The 24,983-nt window shown below is 40.1% G+C and overlaps 1 protein-coding gene across 1 annotated transcript in view; it reads right to left on the minus strand.

The window, feature by feature from the left end:
* Positions 1 to 4,256: 4,256 nt before the first annotated feature.
* LOC137615185 (pseudouridylate synthase TRUB2, mitochondrial-like) overlaps positions 4,257 to 24,983 on the minus strand; it is a 68,625-nt gene continuing 47,898 nt past the window's right edge. Inside the window, exons 3-6 of the mRNA XM_068344828.1 lie at positions 24,398 to 24,528; positions 12,451 to 12,573; positions 6,717 to 6,828; positions 4,257 to 4,598 (exon numbers count right to left, since the gene is read on the minus strand). Of these exons, the coding sequence (XP_068200929.1) occupies positions 4,324 to 4,598; positions 6,717 to 6,828; positions 12,451 to 12,573; positions 24,398 to 24,528 (641 nt within the window). The 3' untranslated portion in view covers positions 4,257 to 4,323. The remainder of the gene's footprint in view (positions 4,599 to 6,716; positions 6,829 to 12,450; positions 12,574 to 24,397; positions 24,529 to 24,983) is intronic.

Consider the following 24,983-nt stretch of genomic DNA (forward strand, 5'->3'; position numbering starts at 1 on the left):
CCCCCCACAATTGTTGGCCTTCTGTAAATTCCTGTTCCTGTTAAGACAAAACAGTTGTCTTCTTTGGGGGGGGGGGGGGGGGAAACCACAGGAGCATTCTGCTGCACCCTCTACCCACCCCTCCTGGGTATGAAGTTGCTAGGGATTTGGCTGTCACTAGGAAAGAGGACCTTATACTGATACACACAGAGAAAGACAATCCCGAGTCGTGTACACCTTCGTGGACGTCCTTACACTCTTCTATAAGTGAGGCAAGCTTGGTGGCGCCTTGAGGGAGAACCATCCTTTGGAAGCTACCTTGGACACATATGATTGACTTGGCCTTGTTTAGCATCATCAATCAGATCTGTGGATCTGAAGACTCGGGTTCAGCCAGTCAAATTAGATCTGGCATGTCACCCCATTCTCGAAACAGGCTTACTATGCACTATAGCATTTGGCGTAATCTAAAGTTCCTTCAGTGTGCGTTGATTAGTTGGAGACTCACGGCCACTTGTGTCGACAGCCATGGAATTATCGGGCATGGCTTCCCACCAAGCTGTTTTCCTGGCTTGACCAGTGGTGAGGGGCAGTGACGTACTTTAGCGAAGTCAATGGGGATTACCAGCCTCTATCCCTAGAGAAGTGCTATCAGGTGGAAAGGGAGCGACCTTCCTTTAAGCCTGTGGACTAACTTGTTTTTTGAAGATAAGGGATTCCTTGATTTCTTCTGAGGAGTTGTGTGGAGGCAGTAGTGATCTGCTTTGCGGGACTTCCTTATCAAGCGCAGTTTATTTCCAGGGCCCTGGCCCTTCGAAGGGAGCTGCAGCCAAACCCTTGGGATCGGATATAAGGCAGAGCCATGCACCCTTTTTTTTTTTAGACTGCCAATTGGGAACGGCTGGGGTGCTGCATGCACTGCCTTTTCAAGCCTTCCCCTCCTCCCCCCCCCCAAACATGGTTCATTAAGGAAGTGCAGGCAAGGGAAAAGCTGATGCCGGCATACACTCACTCCTGCTGCCGAGAGCAGGGATGCCTGTCTTACCCTTAGAAAACTTGGCAGAGATAAGGGGAAATGAGTGCCCTTCAGGTCGGTTACTACTTACTTTTTTAGGACCATCGACCTCTATATCTCGTAAACCGATAGAGCTTTCGTTGAATTCTAAAACATTGCTGAAAGGTGTGGGCCTTGCGGACCGAGGTGGAAGGGATATTGAAGAAAGTGCTCAAACTCCTAATCAAGACAAGCCTCAAGGCTTCTATAGTCAATTGGGAGCTGGAGACCGGTCGTCAGTCTCTCTCTCTCCCCTGAACACATTTGTTTGACAAATGAAGTTCATGATGGAAAAGGTATAGTCTGTGCTGTATTCCATGAGAGGGAGACTCATGCTTTCATTGGATCTGAAGGATGTGTATTTAACATAGCCTTGCATCAGTCCTCTCAAAAGTACTCCCACTACTGTACAGTGCACACATTCATGACACGGTGCTTCGGACTGTGTACGGCTCTTCCAGTGTTCTCCATGATAATCTTGGGCTCTCTTTCGAGAGATAAAGGTCTACTGGTGTAATACTGTATCTCCATGATTGCCTGATCCTGGCTTCCTCGGAAGAGCAGCTGCTAGAGGATAGAAATCTGATTTTCCTGTTTTGTCATCAAATTCGGATTGTGATGTTGGGAGAAGTCAAATCTCATACCGAGGCAAAGATTGAAATACTTGGGCATGGTGTTAGATACGGCAGAAGAGAGATATTTTCCGTCAGACTATTTATTGCATCGGCTCACTGGAGAAAATAATTCCACATGGCAGCTCCACCAGAGGTCTCTTCATTACTGTATGAAGATAACTGGTTACCAGAGGCCCCCCCCCCCCCTTTCCTTTTGTTTCCGTGGGATGGGAAGCTCTGAGCGATCTCAACTGGTGACAGTCCCCTTTGACTCTGCTTCCGGATATGCAACTGTTCTCAGATGCGTTGAAGGAGGGGTGAGGTGTACACCTGAACGAAACCTACCAGTTTGTCGCATGTTGGGCCACAAAGAAATGCATCTGCACATTTACTTCTTCGAAATGCAAGTAGCTTCTCTTGTGCTATAAGCATTTCAATTATGGCAACGAAGGCACTCGCTAGTGTTGATAGATGACGACACCACTCTAGCCATCACATTCAGTCGTTAGGGGCAGGTTGTAGTCAGAATGGTCTCTACTTCTTTGTGTAGCAGCGAGTCTCTTTGGTGAGGGGGGGAGGGTCTTAGGATCAACTTGTTTGCCACCTATATAGAAGCTCCTCATGATTTCCTCTGCCATAGGCTGATAGAAAACCCCTTTTAACAGTTGTCAGATCTACTTGGATGCATACAGTACACCTTTCTTCCCTTCAGCCTGATCCACTTGCCGAATGAAACAGCATTGTTGCAGCTGCCAAAGGTTAGTCACACCAAGCTGAGTTGTGGAAGGAACCCTTTAATTTTTGTTTCTGGCTTTGTGGCAAATACCCGAACCAGCATATGACCCAGGTTTGAGACCTTCTCCATCCCCCCTCTCTCTATGTGAAGCAATGGTTAATGATCGAGAGATGCTTTTATGTCTCATGAGGGTTTTGCAATATTTATCATTAAAATGACCCAAGACACTGTGGTATTATTATCTGAAAACGACTCGACACTGAGCAAGTTGGTGACTTTTTGTTAGCACTAGCAGGAACGAGACTATAGGTGTCAAGGAATACAGGGTCTTTCCGACATTGTGAGATCATCCTTACAGCGTACACTAACTGCAGAGATACTAGCTAGAACCAAAACTCACAAAGATGATATAGGGCCAATCTAAGCCTTCAAGAAAAACATCAGTTGGCCAGGTGTTGAAGGTTGGGTTGGAAATCCCATATCCCCTTCATGGCCTATCTATAGCAACTTTGTGCTTGGGCATGTGATGGCTGCTCAAGTAGATGTGTAGCCAGCTCGGCTACCGCACAGGTCAAGAAGCATCTTGACTTTTGTAACATATAGATGTAAGTCTGGAATAAATGGATCTTCTTCATTTTTTCTGTTCCCTCTCTTGGGGTACACGAAGTAGTTGAAATATAACATGCTGGATACGACATGATGTTGGTAAGTTACACTTCCGAGCTTTATTCTCTAATACCAATGAATTATCTCCCATAACGAGAGGGTGGATGGTGGAATTTATACCTGGTGTATGATTATCAAGGGGGTTATTGTTTATTCTGGACTGATGTCTCCCTTGGGGGAAGAGTTTCTTCAGCTGACCATGTATAATTCATTTTGGAAAGGCCAAACCCTATCAGTCTCTACTTGATCCTCATAGAGGCAAACGATAAGTTGCTGGAGTCCTCTCCTTCACTCCAATACCTAATCAGGCATTTCCAGTGAGTCACCCATTTAAACAAAGGTTTGTATATGCATAGGAACAAAAGTTTTTTAAGTGATTTACATTTTCCTAAGCTATACACAAACCTGAGTCCTTCAAGTTGAGCTTCCCTCTTCAACTGTCCCTCTGTCCTGAGCCAAAAGGTTAAAGTAAGGCTCATCCGATAAGTGGTGGGGAAGGGCTCCTTGCCAGTGCATCACCTATTGTTCAAAGGCAGTTCCAGCTTGCGCCGAAATAATTTTACTGTACAACTAACATAAAAACAAAATACTTGATAAAAATTTTTTGTCTTTCAGCTTGGATTTTTCTTTTGTTCAATTACAGGCATTTTCCATCTCGTCACGTATGGCACTGTGTGGGTATGAATGTAAAATAACGTTGCTGTTAACAAGACAGTGAGTACATATTTGTAAATATGAGGCAAATATTTACATTTTACATTGTAATAATACCTTATTGAAAATAAACCTATGTATAAGTTCTGATACAGAGCATTTTCCTACAACCCCAGTCTTTTATGTCAAGTTTCATGGGCTGGTTACACATCTAAAGGCAAAACTAATTTTTACAAGATTTGAAAAGGTGATTGGGTAATCATGATATAATGGAACTTACCTTTTACTTAGTACACATCTTATGTTGAAATATTCTTCAAGCAGTTTTAGGATCATTGGCTAAATAAAAACTATTGGATTGGTCTCACGCTCTAAGGTTCTTGATCCATATTTACTAAGCTGGTTGGATTGTTCACTCTTCTCCAAAGAGTATACGACGTCAAAATATTTTGAAAGACACATTCTGGCTGAGAGCACATCTTGACTACCATCACTGATTAGTTTGCTACAGAAAACTACATAAACTGCAATGAATGATGGAAACATACTGGAATAAAACTAACTTTTTTACTGAAGCATACAACAAAATTCTGTACAAAATTTAAAGGAATATTGGCATACTACCTTGGAATACTGTTATCCAAACTTTCATTCCCCACATGCTGTAAGCTTGGCGATACAGGTGTAATATTTTTAACAAGAGGATGACAAACACTCATGTTGTCAATAATATGCTTCAATGTCCAATGCTTACGCAGTAAAGCGTGCTGCAATGTCCAGGGGCCAAATCTTATGCAACGCATCTGCGTGCAAACTGCATTAGTCTTAAGTTGAAGTCCTATTTTATGTACTAGATGTTGAAGGAATTCACCATTCTCATTAATACAGGCCACTTCTGTAATGGAAATATACTGTTATATTCACGGAAAACAAGGCCAAATATATAATGGTTTAAATAACTGGATTTTGAAAATATAAATTTTTAAAGTACTGTAATTGTATTTCCCTCAAGTACTCAAACCCGAGTTCTTTACTTAGAAGAATAGATAACAGCAAAGCTGGAACACGGCAATTAAAATAGTAATAAGGTATAATGACAGGTGGATAATTAACTGTTGATAACGTGGAAGCAACTGACCCCTTTGCCTTACTGACAACTCACTCAGTTGGAAGCCTTGGACTTTTTTGGCGATAGGTGATGATGGGAAAGTTTGAGTAAAGGACTCAAGTTTGTATAATTAGGAAAAATACAAAGTACTTAAAAAATTTGTGATTTGTTCCTACTAGAATACAAACCTTCGTCATTTATTTAGGAGATTCGTCCTTAGGTAGGAGGAAGTCTGCTTTCTAATTGGCTGGAAATTTAACCCCGGAACTCGAAACCCAAGCATCTTGGATGCTAAAGGAGAAAGGGTTCCTTACACCTCATGAATTCCAGAAGGAAAACCATCAAGTTTCACGGGCCTAGCTTTTAAATATTGTTCTTGAGCTGGAATCCTCAAAATCGTATCGTAGACTTGGTAAAAGAAGTGGGTTTGCTGAAGCTGTAACTTGAAGGCTATTTTAAGATTACAGTATGGGTTTGCCTGGCTACAAACATAAAAATCCCCCTCGTAAGGAGTATAGTTCACAAGATGGTTTCTGTTTTACCCTTAACCCTGGGTATAATCAACAGGTACCTGACAAGGAGCTGGAAAAGAATCCACAAGGTTATTCAAAATCCTAGTAAAGGCAAATTCTGCTGTATATTAACTACCGGTTAAGGGGTGGTGGGGAGACCATGCAAATTAGGATCGGAATCGCTGGTGACAGAGGAAGAAGAGCTAAAGGCCAAAGTGAACAATTATTCAAGGAAACCCTCAATAACCAAAGCCTTTCTATTCTTTATTAACCCTCTTGCATCAAAGGACTTTTAATTATTTATATAAGCAGTCATCTTGCTATCGAACCACAATCAACTAGTCATAATGGGAAGATAAATCACATACCTTGCCTCTGCAATTAGAATAATTATCATGCAAATCATAATTCCTTATAGTTCATCCATATCCTACAAGGAGGAGAGCTCCTGACCAGATTCGAAGGAGGGATCGCAGGTGTATCGTGAGACTCCATCATTAGGAAGATTAAGGTTGAGTTGCACAAAAATTGCCCAAATCAATAACAATCCACACAAGGATATCACAAAAACGACACTACCACAGGTAATTTGTTGAAAAATAAGAACCAACAAATACAGAAGAATGGAGAATCTTCTGCGCAAAAAAAGCCCAATGAAAATTGGACAGAGCAATCAAGCTGTTTATAGACCGAGCGCTCATTGACAAGCGATTTTCAAGGCGAGAGGACAGCAATTCAGCTACCAGTGTTGCTATGTGCTTAAACTTTGGGCTGTTTTTGGAGATTCAGGGGTAGATATATTTTACGGGAATGTTTATTAACGCCTACAGTGCACTGCAAGAGGAACACAGATGGCACTACCTCTCTATGTGGCCATTGCATGATTGTCTACCTTTGTATTAATTTTTTTTTTTTGTGAAATAGCTTCAATCATATATCTTCGAAGTTACAAAGGCAAGGTAAATAAGACAGACATGCTGTTGCTTCACTGATTAATTGATATATTAAGTGCTACCTCATGTCATACCTGTTAAGGTCATGATGGCAAAATCCTTGAATGGATATACAAGTACTGTAAATATTTAGACATTTGATAAAACTAAAATATAAATTTATACATGTATAAATGTAATAAACACTAAAGTCCTCCCAACTTGGTCAGCAAGGCACATATTAAAGAGCCAAAATAATAATATTAACAGGGGACCCACTGTAACAGCGGTTCCCCATAGCCTATCAATTAGTAATTGAGATTTTCTCCAACTCGACATCATGTGTTTATTTTTTCTGAATTATTTCTAAAGTTAACTATTATTAATTGCACTATAAGCTTTTATTGTAATTAAATTAATTATTGATGAGTAATTCTTATAAAAAACTTTCATTTACTAACCAATTGTAAAATCAGGAGGGTTGAATTGGGTAAGTTTGATGCTGTAAATTAAGGGTGGGGATTTTTCACCAGGTCTAACGAGGCCATCAGCTGATAGAGCTTCATAAGCTGCCTGTAAATTTAAAGGTAAAATTATTTAACAGTCCTGGAATATGAAAAATAAAACTTATGGTGAATGAGAGAAAGTGACTGAGAACCTAATCTTGAGCAATTTTTAAGTTTATTTGGTACAAACTAAAGAAAATATACTATGAAATTTATTGTCTAATGATAAAATTTAGATAAAATATTCAATTCACTCAATTTTGTACACCAAATCTGGCTAGATAAGAAAAAACTTCTAATAACAGCATTTAATTTATGCTATTCCATCATCATGACTGGAAACAAACCTTTTCTTATGAAATTTCAATACTCCAAAAAAAAAAAAAACTGAACTGAAATGAAGTTTCACAAAAACACGTTTCTTTAAAAACCCATTAATCCTTAATAACCTTACTTTGCGCAAATGGCTTTCTAACTGCTTGAATTATAGACATTTTGAGAGAAAAAGCCCAATGTATCACCAGAGGACAGCCCTAATTCCATAGGCATGTATTTTATTTGCTCCCACAGATTATCAAAAGATTTTTCTCATTTCCTGAGATGGCAGTTTTTTTCACCGTGTCATTCTTCCCATGTTAACTCCTTTTCCTTTCGATAAAACTTTTTTTTCTATGACAAATAAATTTTGTTTTATACTTTACTTTTTTGCCAAGTTGGCAACTGTTTTCTTTTTATCATTATTATTATTACTTGCTAAGCTACAACTCTAGTTGGAAAAGCATGATGCTATAAGCCCAGGGGCTCCAACAGGGAAGATATCCCAGTGAGGAAAGGAAACAAGGAAAAATACATTTTTTTAAGAACAGTAACAACATTGCAATAAATATCTTCTATATAAACTATACTCCAACAGGGAAGATATCCCAGTGAGGAAAGGAAACAAGGAAATATTTATTTTTTCAAGAACAGTAACATCACAACAAATATCTATATAAACTATAAAAAACTTTTACAAAATAAGATGAAGAGAAATAAGATAGAATAGTGTTCCCTGAAGCAAGAGAACTCTAACCCAAGACGGTGGAAGACCATGGTACAGAGGCTATTGCACTAACCAACATTTAAGAATAATGGTTTGATTTTGGACTTTCCTCCACCTAGAAGAGCTGCTTACCATAACCGAAGTCTCTCTTTTACACTTATTAACAGGAAAGTGAACACAGAACAATTACAGTGCAGTAATCCCTAATCCCTTGGGTGAAGAAGAATTGTTTGGCAATAGTGTTGTCAAGTGTATGAGGACAGGAGAATACGAAAAGAATAGGCCAGACTATTCAGGGCGTGTGCGTAGGCAAAGGGAAAATGAACCATAAAAGAAGGTTTTGGCCAATTTCTTACTGAAGACGGTTCCTTCCTATAGTATAGGGACATTGTGCATTTTTTTTTTCGATATAAAATTCTGTAATATTCTTCACTTAAATATTTGGTTATTGTAGTTTTTGCTTGTACCCTCATAGATACCGGTAATTGTAGTTTTCCATTTCGTTAGAGCGAGCTATTTCTGAATACAGTACTGTAGTTGATATGAATTTTTTTTTTTATTATGCAACATTTTACCTTTGATTCTACACTGTTCTCAGATTTTTTTTCATTTAAAAGGGCTTTTCCATTGAGCTTGAGTCTCATTTAATTCTTCTTTTATCATATCAATTCCCTTTTAACCTGAAGGCTGCTGGGGGATTATGATTATGTTTTATTATACTCCAGAGTACTTATGGGGGTTCTGCAGGTAAATCACATAGCTCCTTTAGGTCATCCTTGTCAGTTAAATATGTTACATTAACATCCATTTATATCACAGAAATTACCATACATTAATGTGTAAAGGGCGAAGCCCAAAATTTCCTTTAAAAAAGCATTTTAATGATACACTCAATGTAATGGGCGAAGAGCAATTTCAAGGCCAGCCTAATGTTACTACACTCATAAATATTTTATCACATATAATCTATTTATAACATCTTTACTAAAAGCATTTAGTATCATTAATTATCACTTGCATGTGTAACTGCGTTCTTTTTTTTTTTTTGTCATGATCGGCAATGAAACAGAAACAAAACGTTTTCTGTTTTAGGCGGCGTTTATAGGAAAAACATGATATAAAATCGCTCTTCATTTATTTTGAATTTCTAAGGATTAAAGTAAGGAATTCAACATTAATAATAACATTATTATTACATAACCAATACTTCGTCAGATAGCTGTTGCTGCAAAAGCTAACCTATTACACATGTAAATGCGTTCATTTGTTCATTATGATCGGCAATGGAACGTAAAAAAAGCAATGGTTTCGGTTTTAGGTGGCGTGTTTAGCAAAAGTATGATACAAAATCGTCTTGATCCAATTTATTTTGGATTTCTAGGTATACAGCAAAAGCATTTCAACCTATTTAGACGGAACATAGGACGATGACAGTGGTGATGATCCCCATGACGATTGCTGTCAGGATGAATTTTTTGAAAAGCTTTTTAATAGTTTGAATGGCAGTGTTGATTTTGAGGATTTTTAATTAAAAGTTTGTTAAAGTTTTTTTTTTTTCAAACTTGTTTGCATCATTGCTTTCCTGTATACTATAGTGTAGGTACTGATACTGTGCAAATTCTTTGGCAAAGAATGTAAACATTCCTAGTAGTCCGATACAAGATTTTGGTGACGGAAGTATTGTAATAAAGAAAAAGATCAATCTTATTTTCATTTTACATAAACACAAAACTACTGTGTATGATTATACTGAGCATGCTGTACGCTGTTAAGTCGATCCTTTCTATCTACTATGTAAGTAGAAAAATTAATTACCAGTACAATATTTTTACTTAAACATAAAACTATACTGTATACATACATATACCAAGGCACTTCCCCCAATTTTAAGGGGGTAGCCAACATCAAACAAATGAAACAAAAAAGGGGACCTCTCCTCTCTACGTTCCTCCCAGCCTGACAAGGAATCAACTGAATTCGGCTGGTACTGCTAGGGTGACACAGCCCACCCTCCCCCGTTATCCACCACAGATGAAGCTTCATAATGCTGAATCCCCTACTGCTGCTACCTCCGCGGTCATCCAAGGCACCGGAGGAAGCAGCAAGGCCTATCAGAACTGCGTCACAATCGCTCGCCATTCATTTCTATTTCTAGCACGCTCTCTTGCCTCTCTCACATCTATCCTCCATTCACCCAGTGCTTTCTTCACTCCATCCATCCACCCAAACCTTGGCTTTCCTCTTGGACTTCTTCCATCAACTCTTGCATTCATCACCTTCTTTAGCAGACAGCCATTTTCTTTCTCTCAACATGGCCAAACCACCTCAACACACTCATATCCACTCTAGCTGCCAACTCATTTCTTACACGCATTCTCACCCCTACTACTTCGTTCCTAACTCTATCTACTCGAGATACACAAGCCATACTCCTTAGACACTTCATCTCAAACACATTCAATTTCTGTCTCTCCTTCACTTTCATTCCCCACAACTCCGATCCATACATCACAGTTGGTACAATCACTTTCTCATACAGAACTCTCTTTACATTCATGCCCAACCCTCTATTTTTTTACTGCTCCCTTAACTGCCCCCAACACTTTGCATCCTTCATTCACTCCCTGACGTACATCTGCTTCCACTCCACCATTTGCTGCAACAACAGACCCCAAGTACTTAAACTGATCCACCTCCTCAAGTAACTCTCCAAAAACTATACTGTATACTGTAATTAAATTGAGTATACTGTATGATTTTAAGTCAATCCTTATAAACTACTAACCTATTAATGAACCATGTGCAATTAGAATACCCTAACAACAATAGCAACAACACAACAGAGGGCGAGAAAATAAATATTTTCATAATTCCTAAAGCATCTTTTGTGTAATGGGCGAACCCTGACTTTTTTCATTCAAAACTGGTCTTACAATTTTGCCCTTTACACGGTAACATACGGTACTTAAAATATCATTAATACTAGCTACCATGAGAGCTATCTTCATGTATGTTTGAGGTCAACAACTGGTCAGCATGTGTGAGCTACTCCTAAGCATCTTGGATGCGAGATTAATCTTGTATCAGGGCACATCTTGTACCCTCATTTTGCTATGCCAAACATTCAAAATCATACACTGTACTATATATTACATGAAAATTATATGTACAGTAGTACAATCTCTTCTATACTGAAGTACAAAACAGGTTTCTATAGACATGTTTGAAGTAGCCACATAAGGGGCACCGAATCACCAGGGGAATAATTTTTTAATTCTGTAGTGGCCAATATGCTGTCATTGTAACTTCAACCTTGAAATTCAATTTTTCAGAATCTCCCATTCAACTGCCAGTTACATTAACTCTCATATGAAGTACATTGTGAGAAAATTTTTCACAATGTCATACAGTATTATTCTCTATCTCCTCTTTTTTTTTTTTCTTTCTCATAAATATTAAAGCCTTTTCCCCGAATGGAGGCTGGCTCCTGAGAACTCATAAGATAATGACCATTGCCACAATGATACTAGCAACTGCCATATTTTGGACGGACCCAAAGTGCAGGAAACTTTCACGTGCCATTTACTTAATATTGTAAACCCTCTTGCTTCCTGAAATCTTTCCTTAGCAATACCTATATCCCTCCTTTTATCCAAAATTACTGGTATTTTCCGATTGTTCATTAACAATAAGGTTATTAAAAGTTTTATTAAGAACACAAACTTTAATGCACTTAGCTATTTAATTACCTGCTTTTTGTCAACGTTCATCTTTCATGAAGGAACATGGAGATGCCACTGATCTTTCTCCTGATTTTGTTTAAGATGTGACGTGCATATAATTAAATGTTTTTTCATTTGGGCAATTGCAGACTTGCAGGAGGACAAATTCTACAGAGTAGGAGGAATGGACTGGTGATTTTTTTTCAGCATTGCCTAATGGTGTGTCACTGCTGGATTACCAAATCATGCCATGAGTGGCAGAGTACCGTATTTGGGCTTATGAAGTCTTTCTTTGCCGAGTAAAAGTTCAAGTTACTGTATTACTAAAGATTTTTAGACATGAACTTGGTCTATCACACAGAAATAAAGTATATTGTATTATGGTTAATAATTTTATACTGAAAACTGTTTGGTGTTTAAGTAAAAACTATCACAATTACCAATTTTATTTAGATTATGGAAATCTGTTTAATGTTTTCATGAATTTTTTTTACTTATATAAATTAGTACGACTCCCAATGATATGCATATAGAAAATATGCTGTACATGCCAGCCAGCACTAAGTACCGATTGGTTTACCAGTTTCCTATAGACTCTTGTATATTTAAGTCATGTTAAAGTTTTTAGACTTTATATAGGAAATATTTATTTGAATGTTTTTACTGTTCTTAAAATATTTTATTTTTCCATTTCCTTTCATGGGGCTATTTTTCCTGTTGGGGCCCCTGGGCTTATAGCATCCTGCTTTTCCAATTAGGGTTGTAGATTAGCAAATAATAATAATAATAATAATAATAATAATAATAATAATAATAATAATAATAATCCTTGTGATGCATAGCCTACCACATTATCTAAAATAGGGACAGATACAGTACTTGAAAACAGATTATTGTGAGATTAAAATAAATCATCATACTATACCTGTGACTGTGGGTCTAGACCTAGGAAGTGAATTGCACTCTGCTGATGACCTGCTTGAATATGCATTAGTGTCTTCTGGATCTTTGATTTGTTAACATGACCATAAGTAGCCTTGGTAACAACCTGAATAAAACAATGCATATTAAATAGCGTAAAGAAACTGTAGAATAGAATTATTACTAAATATCATTATTTATAAAGTAATTTAATAAAAAAAACTAGAGATGGAAAGACCCTGGATACGATGGAATAACTACCGAGATGATTTTGTCCAAAAATGAAATGACTTCCAGACTACTTACAAGATTATTTTGTAGAATGTGGCATGAAGAGGCAAAACCTGATGAATGGGAGTTAGGAGTGTTGGTGAAAATGGAAAAAAAGGAGACCTGATTGATTACAATAATTACAGAGCATAACACTTGCATCAGTTATGAAAATATACAGTATGCTTATTCTAAAGAGACTGGAGAGAATTGTTGATGAAAAGCCGAGAGATGAACAAGCAGGATTTAGAAAAGGTAGAAGTTGTACTGATCAAATTTTTATTTTGAGACATGTTATACAACAATGCATAGAATATAGAAATCCCCTTTTAATGGCATTTGTGGACTATGAAAAAGCCTTTGATGGTGTGCACCGGCCAATTTTGTGGAGCGTCCTGCATTATTATGGAATTCCTCTTAAATATGTGAATTTGATTAAGTCTGTTCATGAGCATAGCAAGTGCAATGTTAATGTTGGTGGAGTCTTATCAAATGAATTTCGAGTGAACAGCAAAGTACTCAATGGGAATGTGTTGTCACTGATTTTGTTTATCATCCTAATGGATTTTGTAATGCGTAGAACAGTTGGAGATGGTGGAGAGGGATTGGACTGGATTGGTGATAGAAATTTAGCAGACCTAAAGTATGCTGATGATGTCGTCCTTGTTAGCAGAACATCACAGGGTTTGCAATGCTTGCTTACTAGAATGCATGAAATATCACACGAAGTTGGGCTGAAGATGAATAGAAGACAGATGAGATCGGAGTATACAATGTAAGATGAAATATCATTGGAAGAAGAAAGGATTAATGACATAGAATTATTTAAGTGTTCAGAAACTATGATCTCCAGTACAGGGTCTTTAGAATTAGAGTTTAGAGAAAGATTGAAAAAAGCAAATCAGACAATGGCTAAGTTGAGTAAAATTTGGAAATCAAATCGCCTGAAATTACATAAAAATCAGACTATATATCAGTCTACTGAGATCGGGGTTACTCTATGGGTATGAGACATGGTATGACAATGAAACAATCTCCAACAGATTTTGTAGATTTGGGAACAAAGCCCTCAGAAGGATACTGGGAGTTGAATGGTCAGACAGGATTAGAAATGAAACTATAAGACAGATTACTTGAGTGCCATATGTGGATGAGATTATGATAAGGGGTAGATGGAGATGGTCTGGGCATGCTCTTTGTACTCCCCTAAAGAGATTAGTTCATCAAACATTCAGCTGGGCTCCACAAGGCACTAGAAGAGTGGGAAGACCCAAGCCTACAGGGCTGAGTACTATGAAGCGCAAAGTAGATGATGAATGGAGAAGTACTGAATTAAAAGCTCAAAATAGAGACAACTAGCGAAATCTTACTAAGGCCCTTTGCGTCAATAGGCATAGGAGGAGATGATGAGTTTAATCAGATCAGTGACTGTGAGATTGAAATGCAGCTTGCCCAAAGGATTTAAGAAAAAATGTTTTTTTATAATAAAATAAATTTTTGAATATACTTACCCGGTGATTATATAAGCTGCAACTTTGTTGCTCGACAGAAAACTCTACGTTAAAAATCCGCCAGCGATCGCTATGCAGGTATGGGGTGTACTTCAACAGCGCCATCTGTCGTGCAGGTACTCAGTACTCAATGTAAACAAAGAACTCAATTTTCTCCTCGGTCCACTGCGTCTCTATTGGGGAGGAAGGGAGGGTCCTTTAATATATAATCACCGGGTAAGTATATTCAAAAATTTATTTTATTATAAAAATAACATTTTTCAATATTTAACTTAGCCGGTGATTATATAAGCTGATTCACACCCAGGGGGGTGGGTAGAGACCAGCAATAAATGTTTACATTATTATGAGCTAAGGATTTTTTATTTCATTTTAGCAGTTATCAAAATAACAAACTTAAAATAAATAAGTACCTGGTAAGGAAGTCGACTTGAACAATTACTCTGCCTTTTTAAGTACGTCTTCCTTACGGAGCCTCGCGATCCTCTTAGGATGCTGAGCGACCCCTAGGAGCTGAAGTATCAAGGGTTGCAACCCATACAACAGGACCTCATCAAAACCTCTAATCTAGGCGCTTCTCAAGAAATGACTTTGACCACCCGCCAAATCAAGTAGGATGCGAAAGGCTTCTTAGCCTTCCGGACAACCCAAAAACAATAATAAAACATTTCACGAGAAAGATTAAAAAGGTTATGGAATTAGGGAATTGTAGTGGTTGAGCCCTCACCCACTACTGCACTCGTTGCTACGAATGGTCCCAGAGTGTAGCAGTTCTCGTAAAGAGACTGGACATTCTTAAGATAAAAAGACGCGAACACTGACTTGCTTTTCCAATAGGTTGCGTCGATTATACTTTGCAGAGATCTATTTTGTTTAAAGGCCACGGAAGTTGCTACAGCTCTAACTTCGTGTGTCCTTACCTTCAGCAAAGCTTGGTCTTCCTCATTCAGATGGGAATGAGCTTCTCGTATTAATAGTCTGATAAAATAGGATAAAGCATTCTTTGACATAGGCAAAGATGGTTTCTTAACTGAACACCATAAAGCTTCAGACGGGCCTCGTAAAGGTTTAGTTCGTTTTAAATAGAACTTAAGAGCTCTTACAGGGCATAAGACTCTTTCTAGTTCGTTTCCAACCATACGATAAGTTTGGAATATCGAACGATATTGGCCAAGGCCGAGAAGGCAGCTCGTTTTTGGCTAGAAAACCAAGTTGTAGAACATGTAGCCGTTTCGGATGAGAATCCGATGTTCTTGCTGAAGGCATGAATCTCACTGACTCTTTTAGCTGTGGCTAAGCATACCAGGAAAAGAGTCTTTAAGGTGAGATCTTTCAGGGAGGCTGATTGTAGCGGTTCGAACCTGTCTGACATAAGGAATCTTAGTACCACGTCTAAATTCCAACCAGGTGTAACCAAACGACGCTCCTTTGTGGTCTCAAAAGACTTAAGGAGGTCCTGTAGATCTTTATTGTTGGAAAGATCTAAGCCTCTGTGACGGAAGACTGATGCCAACATGCTTCTGTAACCCTTGATAGTGGGAGCTGAAAGAGATCGTTCTTTCCTCAGATATAAGAGGAAGTCAGCTATTTGAGTTACAGAGGTACTGGTCGAGGATACGGATACTGACTTGCACCAGTTTCGGAAGATTTCCCACTTCGATTGGTAGACTCTAAGGGTGGATGTTCTCCTTGCTCTAGCAATCGCTCTGGCTGCCTCCTTCGAAAAGCCTCTAGTTCTCGAGAGTCTTTCGATAGTCTGAAGGCAGTCAGACGAAGAGCGTGGAGGCCTTGGTGTACCTTCTTTACGTGTGGCTGACGTAGAAGGTCCACCCTTAGGGGAAGTGTTCTGGGAACATCTACTAGCCATCGAAGTACCTCGGTGAACCATTCTCTCGCGGGCCAGAGGGAAGCAACTAGCGTCAACCTTGTCCCTTCGTGAGAGGCGAACTTCTGCAGTACCTTGTTGACAATCTTGAACGGAGGGAATGCATATAGATCTAGATGTGACCAATCTAGGAGAAAGGCATCTATATGAACTGCTGCTGGGTCCGGGATTGGTGAGCAAAATATTGGGAGCCTCTTGGTCATCGAGGTTGCGAAGAGATCTATGGTTGGCTGGCCCCAGGTGGCCCAAAGTCTCTTGCATACATCCTCGTGGAGGGTCCATTCTGTTGGAATTATTTGTCCCTTCCGACTGAGACAATCTGCCATGACATTCAAGTTGCCTTGGATGAACCTCGTTACTAGTGATATGTCTAGACCTTTTGACCGGGTGAGGAGGTCCCTTGCGATCTCGTACAACGTCAGAGAGTAGGTCCCTCGTTGCTTGGAGATGTACGCCAAAGCCGTGGTGTTGTCCGAGTTCACCTCCACCACTTTGCCTTGAAGGAGAGACCTGAAGCTTTTCCAGGCCAGACGTACTGCCAGTAGCTCCTTGCAGTTGAAATGCATTGTCCTTTGACTCGAGTTCCATATTCCCGAGCATTCCCGACCGTCTAATGTCGCACCCCAGCCTACGTCCGATGCGTCCGAGAAGAGAACGTGGTTGGGAGTCTGAACAGTCAGGGGAAGACCCTCTCTTAGGTTGATATAGTCCTTTCACCAAGTCAGACAAGACTTTATCTTTTCGGAAACCGGGATCGAGACCGCTTCTAGCGTCTTGTCCTTTTTCCAGTGAAAAGCTAGATGGTATAGAAGAGGACGGAGGTGTAGTCTTCCTAGTGACACAAATTGATCCACGGATGACAGTGTCCCTACCAGACTCATCCACAGCCTGACTGAGCAGCGTTCCTTCTTCAGCATCTTCTGGATGGATAGCAGGGCTGGGGGCTGATCGTCTTGTTCAGCAACGTCCTCATCAGAGGGTTCCTCATCCGAAACTGATGAGGAAACGGCAACGGAGTGGGCAACGACTGACTCGCTGAATCCGGTCGCACTGGTGGATGCGTGACGGAGCCGGACGCAATATCATGGAACTGCTGCACAGTCTGTGAACTGTCAACAACCATGGGTGCCCGAGGAAGCACAGCGTCAACCCGAAACTGTCTAGACCGTCTGGGTTGTGCAGTCAACACCCTACCGGGTTGCTGAGGTTGACGCACTGCGTCACAACAAGTCACCTCTGCTGGTTGTTGAACGTCCTGAACGTCAACAACCACCTCCGAGCGTCGCTTAACGTCAACGTGCGGCTGGCAACCCACACTGGGTCGCATCGGTGGAGGAACCACCTCAACTGGCAGACGCGAGTAGGTTACCTCAGCGTCAACAGGGCGCACAACCGACCGGTTGGAAGGTTGTTGGCCAGAAGGTTCTTCTCCGCATTTAAGTCCTCTATCAAGGACGCAAGCTTGGACTGCATGTCTTGCAGCAAAGCCCATTTAGGGTCTACGGGAGCAGGTGTGGCAACAGACGGGGTTAGCGACTGAGGCGGAACCGTTTACCATCCCTGAAAGCCTTGTTATGCGTGACATAATAGTACAGCAAAACTTCAAAGGCTCGACAACAGCTGAGAAGTTGACCTGTAAACAACTTGGAGCGTTTCCTGGCTAGGCGCCAGGGAGAGTCTACCAGAATTGAGAAGTCTATCTGGGCAGAGGCATGAACTCCCAAGCCGAGAACTTCTCTCGTGTCATATCAGACTCTCGCTCTATAAACCAGTTTAAAAGAAGGGAAAGCAAAGGCTGTATCCCCCAAACTCCTCCTGGTGAAAAAACCAGTCGCCTAGCCAACGTAACGCTCTCTAGGAGAGCGAGAGAGCACTAGCTTAAAAACAACGGCTTCGAAGTAGCTAGGCCTAGTGTAAGCTCTGACGTTTAGGCGAACGAGGAGCAGCAGTTACAAGATCCGGACGAAGATCCTTAAAAAAAAATCATCATGATTTAATTAAAGTCCATAGGAGGCTAAGCAGCTTAAGGCTCCTCTCCATCTGACAGAGTCCTCAAGGGAATATCAGTAGGAGGGAGAACAGCAACTTCCTCATCTACAGGAACCTTGTCCGATAAAAGCTGAGTCTCTCACTGGTGCATTAGTAGCGGACCAGAACGCAACGTCATGTAACTGCTTGACAGTCTGTGAACTGTCAACAACTGAACTGTCAACCACAACAGGTGCGTGAGGACGTACAGCGTCCACTCGAGACTGCTTTGACTGCCTAGACTGAGCAGTCAAAACAACTCTAGAATGTGGAGGTTGACGCACAGCGTCAAAACAAGTCAACTCCGATTGTTAGTGAACGTCTAGAACGTCAACAGGAGCATCAGCCAGTGGCCTAACGTCCAAATGCGGCTGAAAAACCACACGAGACCGCATCGAGTGTGGTTCTAAACAACCTGACTGACGTGACTAAGCTACGCCAACGTCAACAGTAAGCACAAAGGAACGTTAGGTTGGCTGAAAGCCAGGATATCGATGAGATAAACGGCTAGACTCAACGGACTAATCGGCAGAATAGTCTTCCATAAGGGAGGCAAGCATATACTGCATGTTTTGCCATACAACCCCTTAAGGATCAACGGAAATGGTTGTGGTAATAGACGAGGGTAACGTCTGTGACCGCAACACTTTGCCTACAAAAAAGACTTTCGGAGTCTGTGTTACGCTTTTGTTAGGCGGCGAGCAGTTATCCGATGACTGCATAGGGTCAGAGCTGTCCTAATGGCTGTAACCAGGACGCTGGACCTGTCCTGAAAGGACTGACTTTCGCTTAAGGGCTTCGAAACCTTGTGACAGGTTTCTTATGCGAAAAGCCTACGGAATGCGAGGAGAAACAACGTCTCTCTCGTCTTATGGTAGGGGAGATCTTGGTAAGAAACACCCGATACCATAGAGGGAAAACGTCTGTTCGTTGGTCAAGGCCTCTTGAACCCATAAGTCTTTTGACATTACTTCTCCCCTGGGCTTGGGAGCTTGCAAGAGGTCCCGGACTAGGTGAACGACAGGCACGAACAGACGAACCCTCGGATGCAACACTGTAACACTTTGCGCCTCGGACGCAACACTGTAACACTTTGCGCATATCACTTTATCACTTCGATTTTCTGTTTTGCACTTATTTCTACCTGAAACACGCAATTCTACCCTTCATTAAAAGGTAGTAATTGCGAAATTAGTCGTATAATGCAAGCTCATAATACCAGCAAAAAACAGAAAACATATTTTAAGATAAACAGAAAAATCAGTGGCTGGGAAAGAGACTAAACACTAGTTCATATAACTACGTTTTCAATCTCTCACCGCACATAGCCTGGGGACGAGAATAAAAACCTAAAAACGTTTTATCCTTCCTCCCCGTACAGAGACTAGGGACGAGAGTAACACGAGAACAACGTTACCCGCTTGAACGGAACGTTTTCTCTCCTCTCTCTCCCTCCGTCTCTATCTCTCTCTCTCTTTCTCTCTTGATTTCGCACCTAAGAGAAGAGTCCAATTATATATCGTCAAAAAACATGTTATTTGACTAAAGGAAAAAACTGAAAGGTTTTCAAATAAAAAGTTCCTTTAAATTAGAATTTAAAACATTTAAGCTAAGAAAGAATGAACAAAACGTCAGAATCGATTTACTCTTACTGCAAAGTGAAACCGTGATACACTCTCTCTCTATCGTAACGATAGAGCGCATGTTGAACGTCCTGAACGTCAACAACTGCGTAGCATAAAAAACTAAACGTTAGTTCATCTTTGAAAACAGTACGAAGACTATCAAAGAAATTCTTTCATAAAATATTACATTTAAAAAGTTTTAAATCCTTTAAAAGCTACAGACGATATAAAGGGCTCAATGTTGATTAACTTCGGTTTCCAAGTTAGGACCGCCTATTCTCAGGAAAGGTCTATATAAACAAAGCATTAAAATTTTATTTTATATGTTTATAAAAAATGGAAAGTTAATCGAAGAGGCCTAATAAAGGCGGAGAGATATAAAATATATAGAGGGAAATCTATAACGTGATAAGATAATTACTAAAAGCCTAAACACACTTCCGTCTAAGGGAAGGGTCGGCCATTTAAAAGTGAAAGAAAGTCCATACTCTCTTTGTCACCATAATTAAATCTATCCAAAACGAGTTCAAGTTTTGAGATGAAGATAAAACACCTGCATAGCGAAAGCTCAAAACTAGAATAGTGTACTTCACCAATAGTTGTGAAAACAAATCCAGTTAGCAACAGCGAATTAGTAGGTCTTGCCGGTAGCCCGACAGAGAGAAAATTGAGTTCTTTGTTTACATTGAGTACTGAGTACCTGCACGACAGATGGCGCTGTTGAAGTACACCCCCTACCTGCATAGCGATCGCTGGCGGATTTTTAACGTAGAGTTTTCTGTCGAGCAACAGAGTTGCAGCTTATATAATCACCGGCTAAGTTAAATATTGAAAAATAAGAATTGAAAATGAAACAAGTAAAAAAAAGTTGGCCAAAAGAAACGAGACCAATTATAATAAATTAAAAATTCAAACCAGAGAACCAATACAGCTGACACAGTGAGGGGAGTAGCTAATACAGTTTCTTGACCTTTGAGGGAAGTAAATAGTTTGGATAATATTGTGGAAGACATGTAATTGCTAATTTTGAATAAAAATAAAAAAAGGGTGAGAATCATATAAAATAGTCTTGGTTTATCATCAGTTCAAAGAGTTTCCTTTAAAAAAAAAAAAAGATTTTAAGCTTAGAAATAGGTAAGCTAGAAAACCCTCTTTTTCTCTCTATTCAAAAGCTAATACCTGTAATACTAATAACTTGCCATCTTTTTTTTTTTTATTCTAGCTACTATGGCACTTGGCCCAATTTTGGGAGGTAGCCAACATACACAAATACATATACCAAGGCACTTCCCCCAATTTTGGGGGGTAGCTGATATCAAACAAATGAAATAGAAAAGGGGCCCTCTCCTCTCTACGTTCCTCCCAGCCTGACAAGGGACTCAACCGAGTTCGGCTGGTACTGCCAGGGGTGCCACAGCCCACCCTCCCCCGTTATCCACCACAGATAAAGCTTCATGACGCTGAATTCCCTACTGCTCCTACCTCCGCGATCTTCCAAGGCACCGGAGGAAGCAGCAGAGCCTACCGGAACTGCGTCACAATCGCTCGCCATTCATTCCTATTTCTAACACGCTCTCTTGCCTCTCTCACATCTATCCTCCTATCACCCAGAGCTTCCTTCACTCATCCATCCACCCAAAACTTGGCCTTCCTCTTGTACTTCTCCCATCAACTCTTGCATTCATCATCTTCTTTAGCAGACAGCCATTTTCCTTTCTCTCAACATGGCCGAACCACCTCAACACATTCATATCCAGTCTAGGTGCTAACTCATTTCTTACACCCATTCTCACCCTCACTACTTCGTTCCTAACCCTATCTACTCGAGATACACCAGCCATACTTCTTAGACATTTCATCTCAAACATATTCAATTTTTGTCTCTCCGTCACTTTCATTCCCCACAACTCCGATCCATACATCACACTTGGTACAATCACTTTCTCATACAGAACTCTCTTTACATTCATGCCCAACCCTTTATTTTTTACTACTCCCTTAACTGGCCCCAACACTTTGCATCCTTCATTCACTCTCTGACGTACATCTGCTTCCACTCCACCATTTGCTGTAACAACAGACCCCAAGTACTTAAACTGATCCACCTCCTCATATTCAACATGACATTCAACCTCGCACCACCCTCCCTTCTCGTACATCTCAAAACCTTACTCTTACCCACATTAAGTCTCGACTTCCTTCTCTCACACACCCTTCCAAATTGTGTCACTAATCGGCCAAGCTTCTCTTCTGCGTCTGCAACCAGTACAGTATCATCCGCAAACAACAACTGGTTTACCTCCCATTAATGGTCATTCTCGTCTACCACTTTCAATCCTCGTCCAAGCACTCGAGCATTCACCTCTCTCACCACTCCATCAACATACAAGTTAAACAACCATGGCGACATCACACATCCCTGTCTCAGCCCCACTCTCACCGGAAACCAATCGCTCACTTCATTTCCTAACCTAACACATGCTTTACTACTTTTGTAGAAACTTTTCACTGCTTGCAACAACCTTCCACCAACTCCATATAACCTCATCACATTCTACATTGCTTCCCTATCAACTCTATCATACGCTTTCTCCAGATCCATAAACGCAACATTCACCACCTTACCTTTTGCTAAATATTTCTTGCATATCTGCCTAACTGTAAAAATCTGATTCATACAAACCCTACCTCTTCTAAAACCACCCTGTACTTCTAAGATTGCATTCTCTGTTTTATCCTTAGTACTATTAATCAGTACTCTACCATACACTTTTCCCACCACACTCAACAAACTAATACCCCTTGAATTACAACACTCATGTACATATCCCTTACCCTTATATAGTAGTACAATACATGCACAAACCCAATCTACTGGTACCATTGACAACACAAAACACACATTAAACAATCTCACCAACCATTCAAGTTCAGTCACACCCCGTTCCTTCAACATCTCAGCTCTCACACCATCCATACCAGATGTTTTTCCTACTCTCGTTTCATCTAGTGCTCTCCTAACTTCCTCTCCTGTAATCTCTCTCTCATTCACATCTCCCATTACCGGCACCTCAACACCTGCAACAGCAATTATATCTGCCTCCCTATTATCCTCAACATTCAGAAAACTTTCAAAATATTCCGCCCACCTTTTCCTTGATCCCTCTCCTTTTAACAACCTTCCATTTCAATCTATCACTGTCTCTTCAATTCTTGAACCAACCTTCCTTACTCTCTTCACTTCTTTCCAGAACTTCTTATTCTCTTCACATGAATGACCCAATCCCCGACCCCACCTCAGGTCAGCTGTCCTCTTTGCCTCACTTACCTTGCGCTTTACTTCCACATTTATCTCTCTATATCTTTCATACTTCTCTACACTATTACTTGGCAACCATTCTTCAAAAGCCCTCTTTTTCTCTTCCACTTTTACCTTCACTCCTTCATTCCACCATTCACTGACCTTCCTTATGCTGCCTCCAACAAACTCTTGCCACACACACATCACTTGCAATCCCAACAAAATTTTCTTTTACTAACTTCCACTCCTCCTCTAAATTACCCGTTTCTCTTACTTTAACTTCGTCATATGCCATTTTCAACCTTTCTTGACATTTGCTTTTTACCTCCGGTTTTATTAGCTGTTCAAACCTCACTAGCTCCCTTTTACATCCACCTACTCTATTCCTCCACTCTTGCTACAACTAATTTTCCTTCCACCAAAAAATGATCAGACATACCGTTAGCCATACCCTTAAACATGTGCACGTCTTTCAATCTTCCAAACATTCTTATAGTTATCAACACATAATCCATTAACGCCCTTTCTAGCCAACATAAAAGAAAAAAAAAGGGGTATTTTTTCCCCATTCCTCTATGCTTGACGATGGCCACAGCTGAGTTTAGTTGGTAATGCTAGGATTCCACATCCTACCCTCCCTCCTTTTCACTACAAATGAACCTTCATATGCCGACTCCCCTACTGCCGCTACCTCAGCAGTCCAGGGCCTATAGGAACTGTGTCGCTCTTCTTAGGTCACCTACGGGCCAACCAAGGGAAAGGCCCGTGCCAACAACAAGTGTTGGCTTTAATACCCCAACAACAACATCTTAGGTAATGTAAAAAAAAATATTTGAACATAGCTCTATGCACATGATAAAATTATACCATTAGATATGCCCAAACAATTTGGATTTGACCCTGAAGATTTATCTCTATATTTCCCCCATCTTTACTCAGAGTTGTTCAGATATATTACCTAGTATATTACCCAAGTCCAAAATATTGAAGAACGAGTGAATGATAAGAAGGGTTAAGAAGCAGATGGTGAGAAAGGTTGAGGTACAAATAGTCAGAAAACCAGTATAAACTGAAGTACAGTGGCTTAGACTGGTAAGAAAGGCCATAAAATCCCATACTTTAAGCTAGGAATCTATTCACATAATATATTGTGAAGTCAATGAAATATTCATGGATTCTAGAGTATCGTGGTGGAAGACATTTAATAGAAATTTTATCACTACACTTACACTCATGTACGTCAGTCACAACTAAAGATGAAAATTTTCAAGTAATTCCTGTGATAGCTTGAGATAGTACATAAGTGGATACTAATAAAACTATGCAATCACCTTGCCATTATGAAAGCCTGTATCTGTTGCCTGACCCAACCGTCCTTCAAGACTGTAAGATCTTATAAGGCGACCTGTTCTGGCTGCATGTGTTCCCTTTGTTCCTCTGTTCACACCCATAAGACAAACTCCTGAAAATAAAATAGATACAGGTATTTTATGATAACCTCATTCTAAAAATAAAGAAATACAATCTATCACACGATAAAAAATTAGCACAGAGAGAGAGAGAGAGAGAGAGAGCTACAATGATTCTGGATGGCTCGAAGACTTTTTAGTCCATCCGCACAGACTCCATTTTCTCTTTGGTAGAGTGATTTAGTTTAAGCATTTAGAGTTCTTATGATCTTGTCTAACTTATTCTTGAACTCGTTTACCGTGTTAGTGTTCACTACATCCGCTGGAAGTCTATTCCAAGTATTTGCTATTTTGTATATAAAGAAATTGCCACATTGAGTGGTGTATCTTTCAATTCCAGTTTGTATCCGTTACCTCTGGACTGATTTGTGCAAAGCGGAGAGAGAGAGAGAGAGAGAGAGAGAGAGAGAGAGAGAGAGAGAGAGAGAGAGAGAGAGAGAGAGATGCA

This window comes from Palaemon carinicauda, chromosome 21 (genome assembly GCF_036898095.1).
Source record: "Palaemon carinicauda isolate YSFRI2023 chromosome 21, ASM3689809v2, whole genome shotgun sequence".
In the NCBI taxonomy this organism is placed as follows: domain Eukaryota; kingdom Metazoa; phylum Arthropoda; class Malacostraca; order Decapoda; family Palaemonidae; genus Palaemon; species Palaemon carinicauda.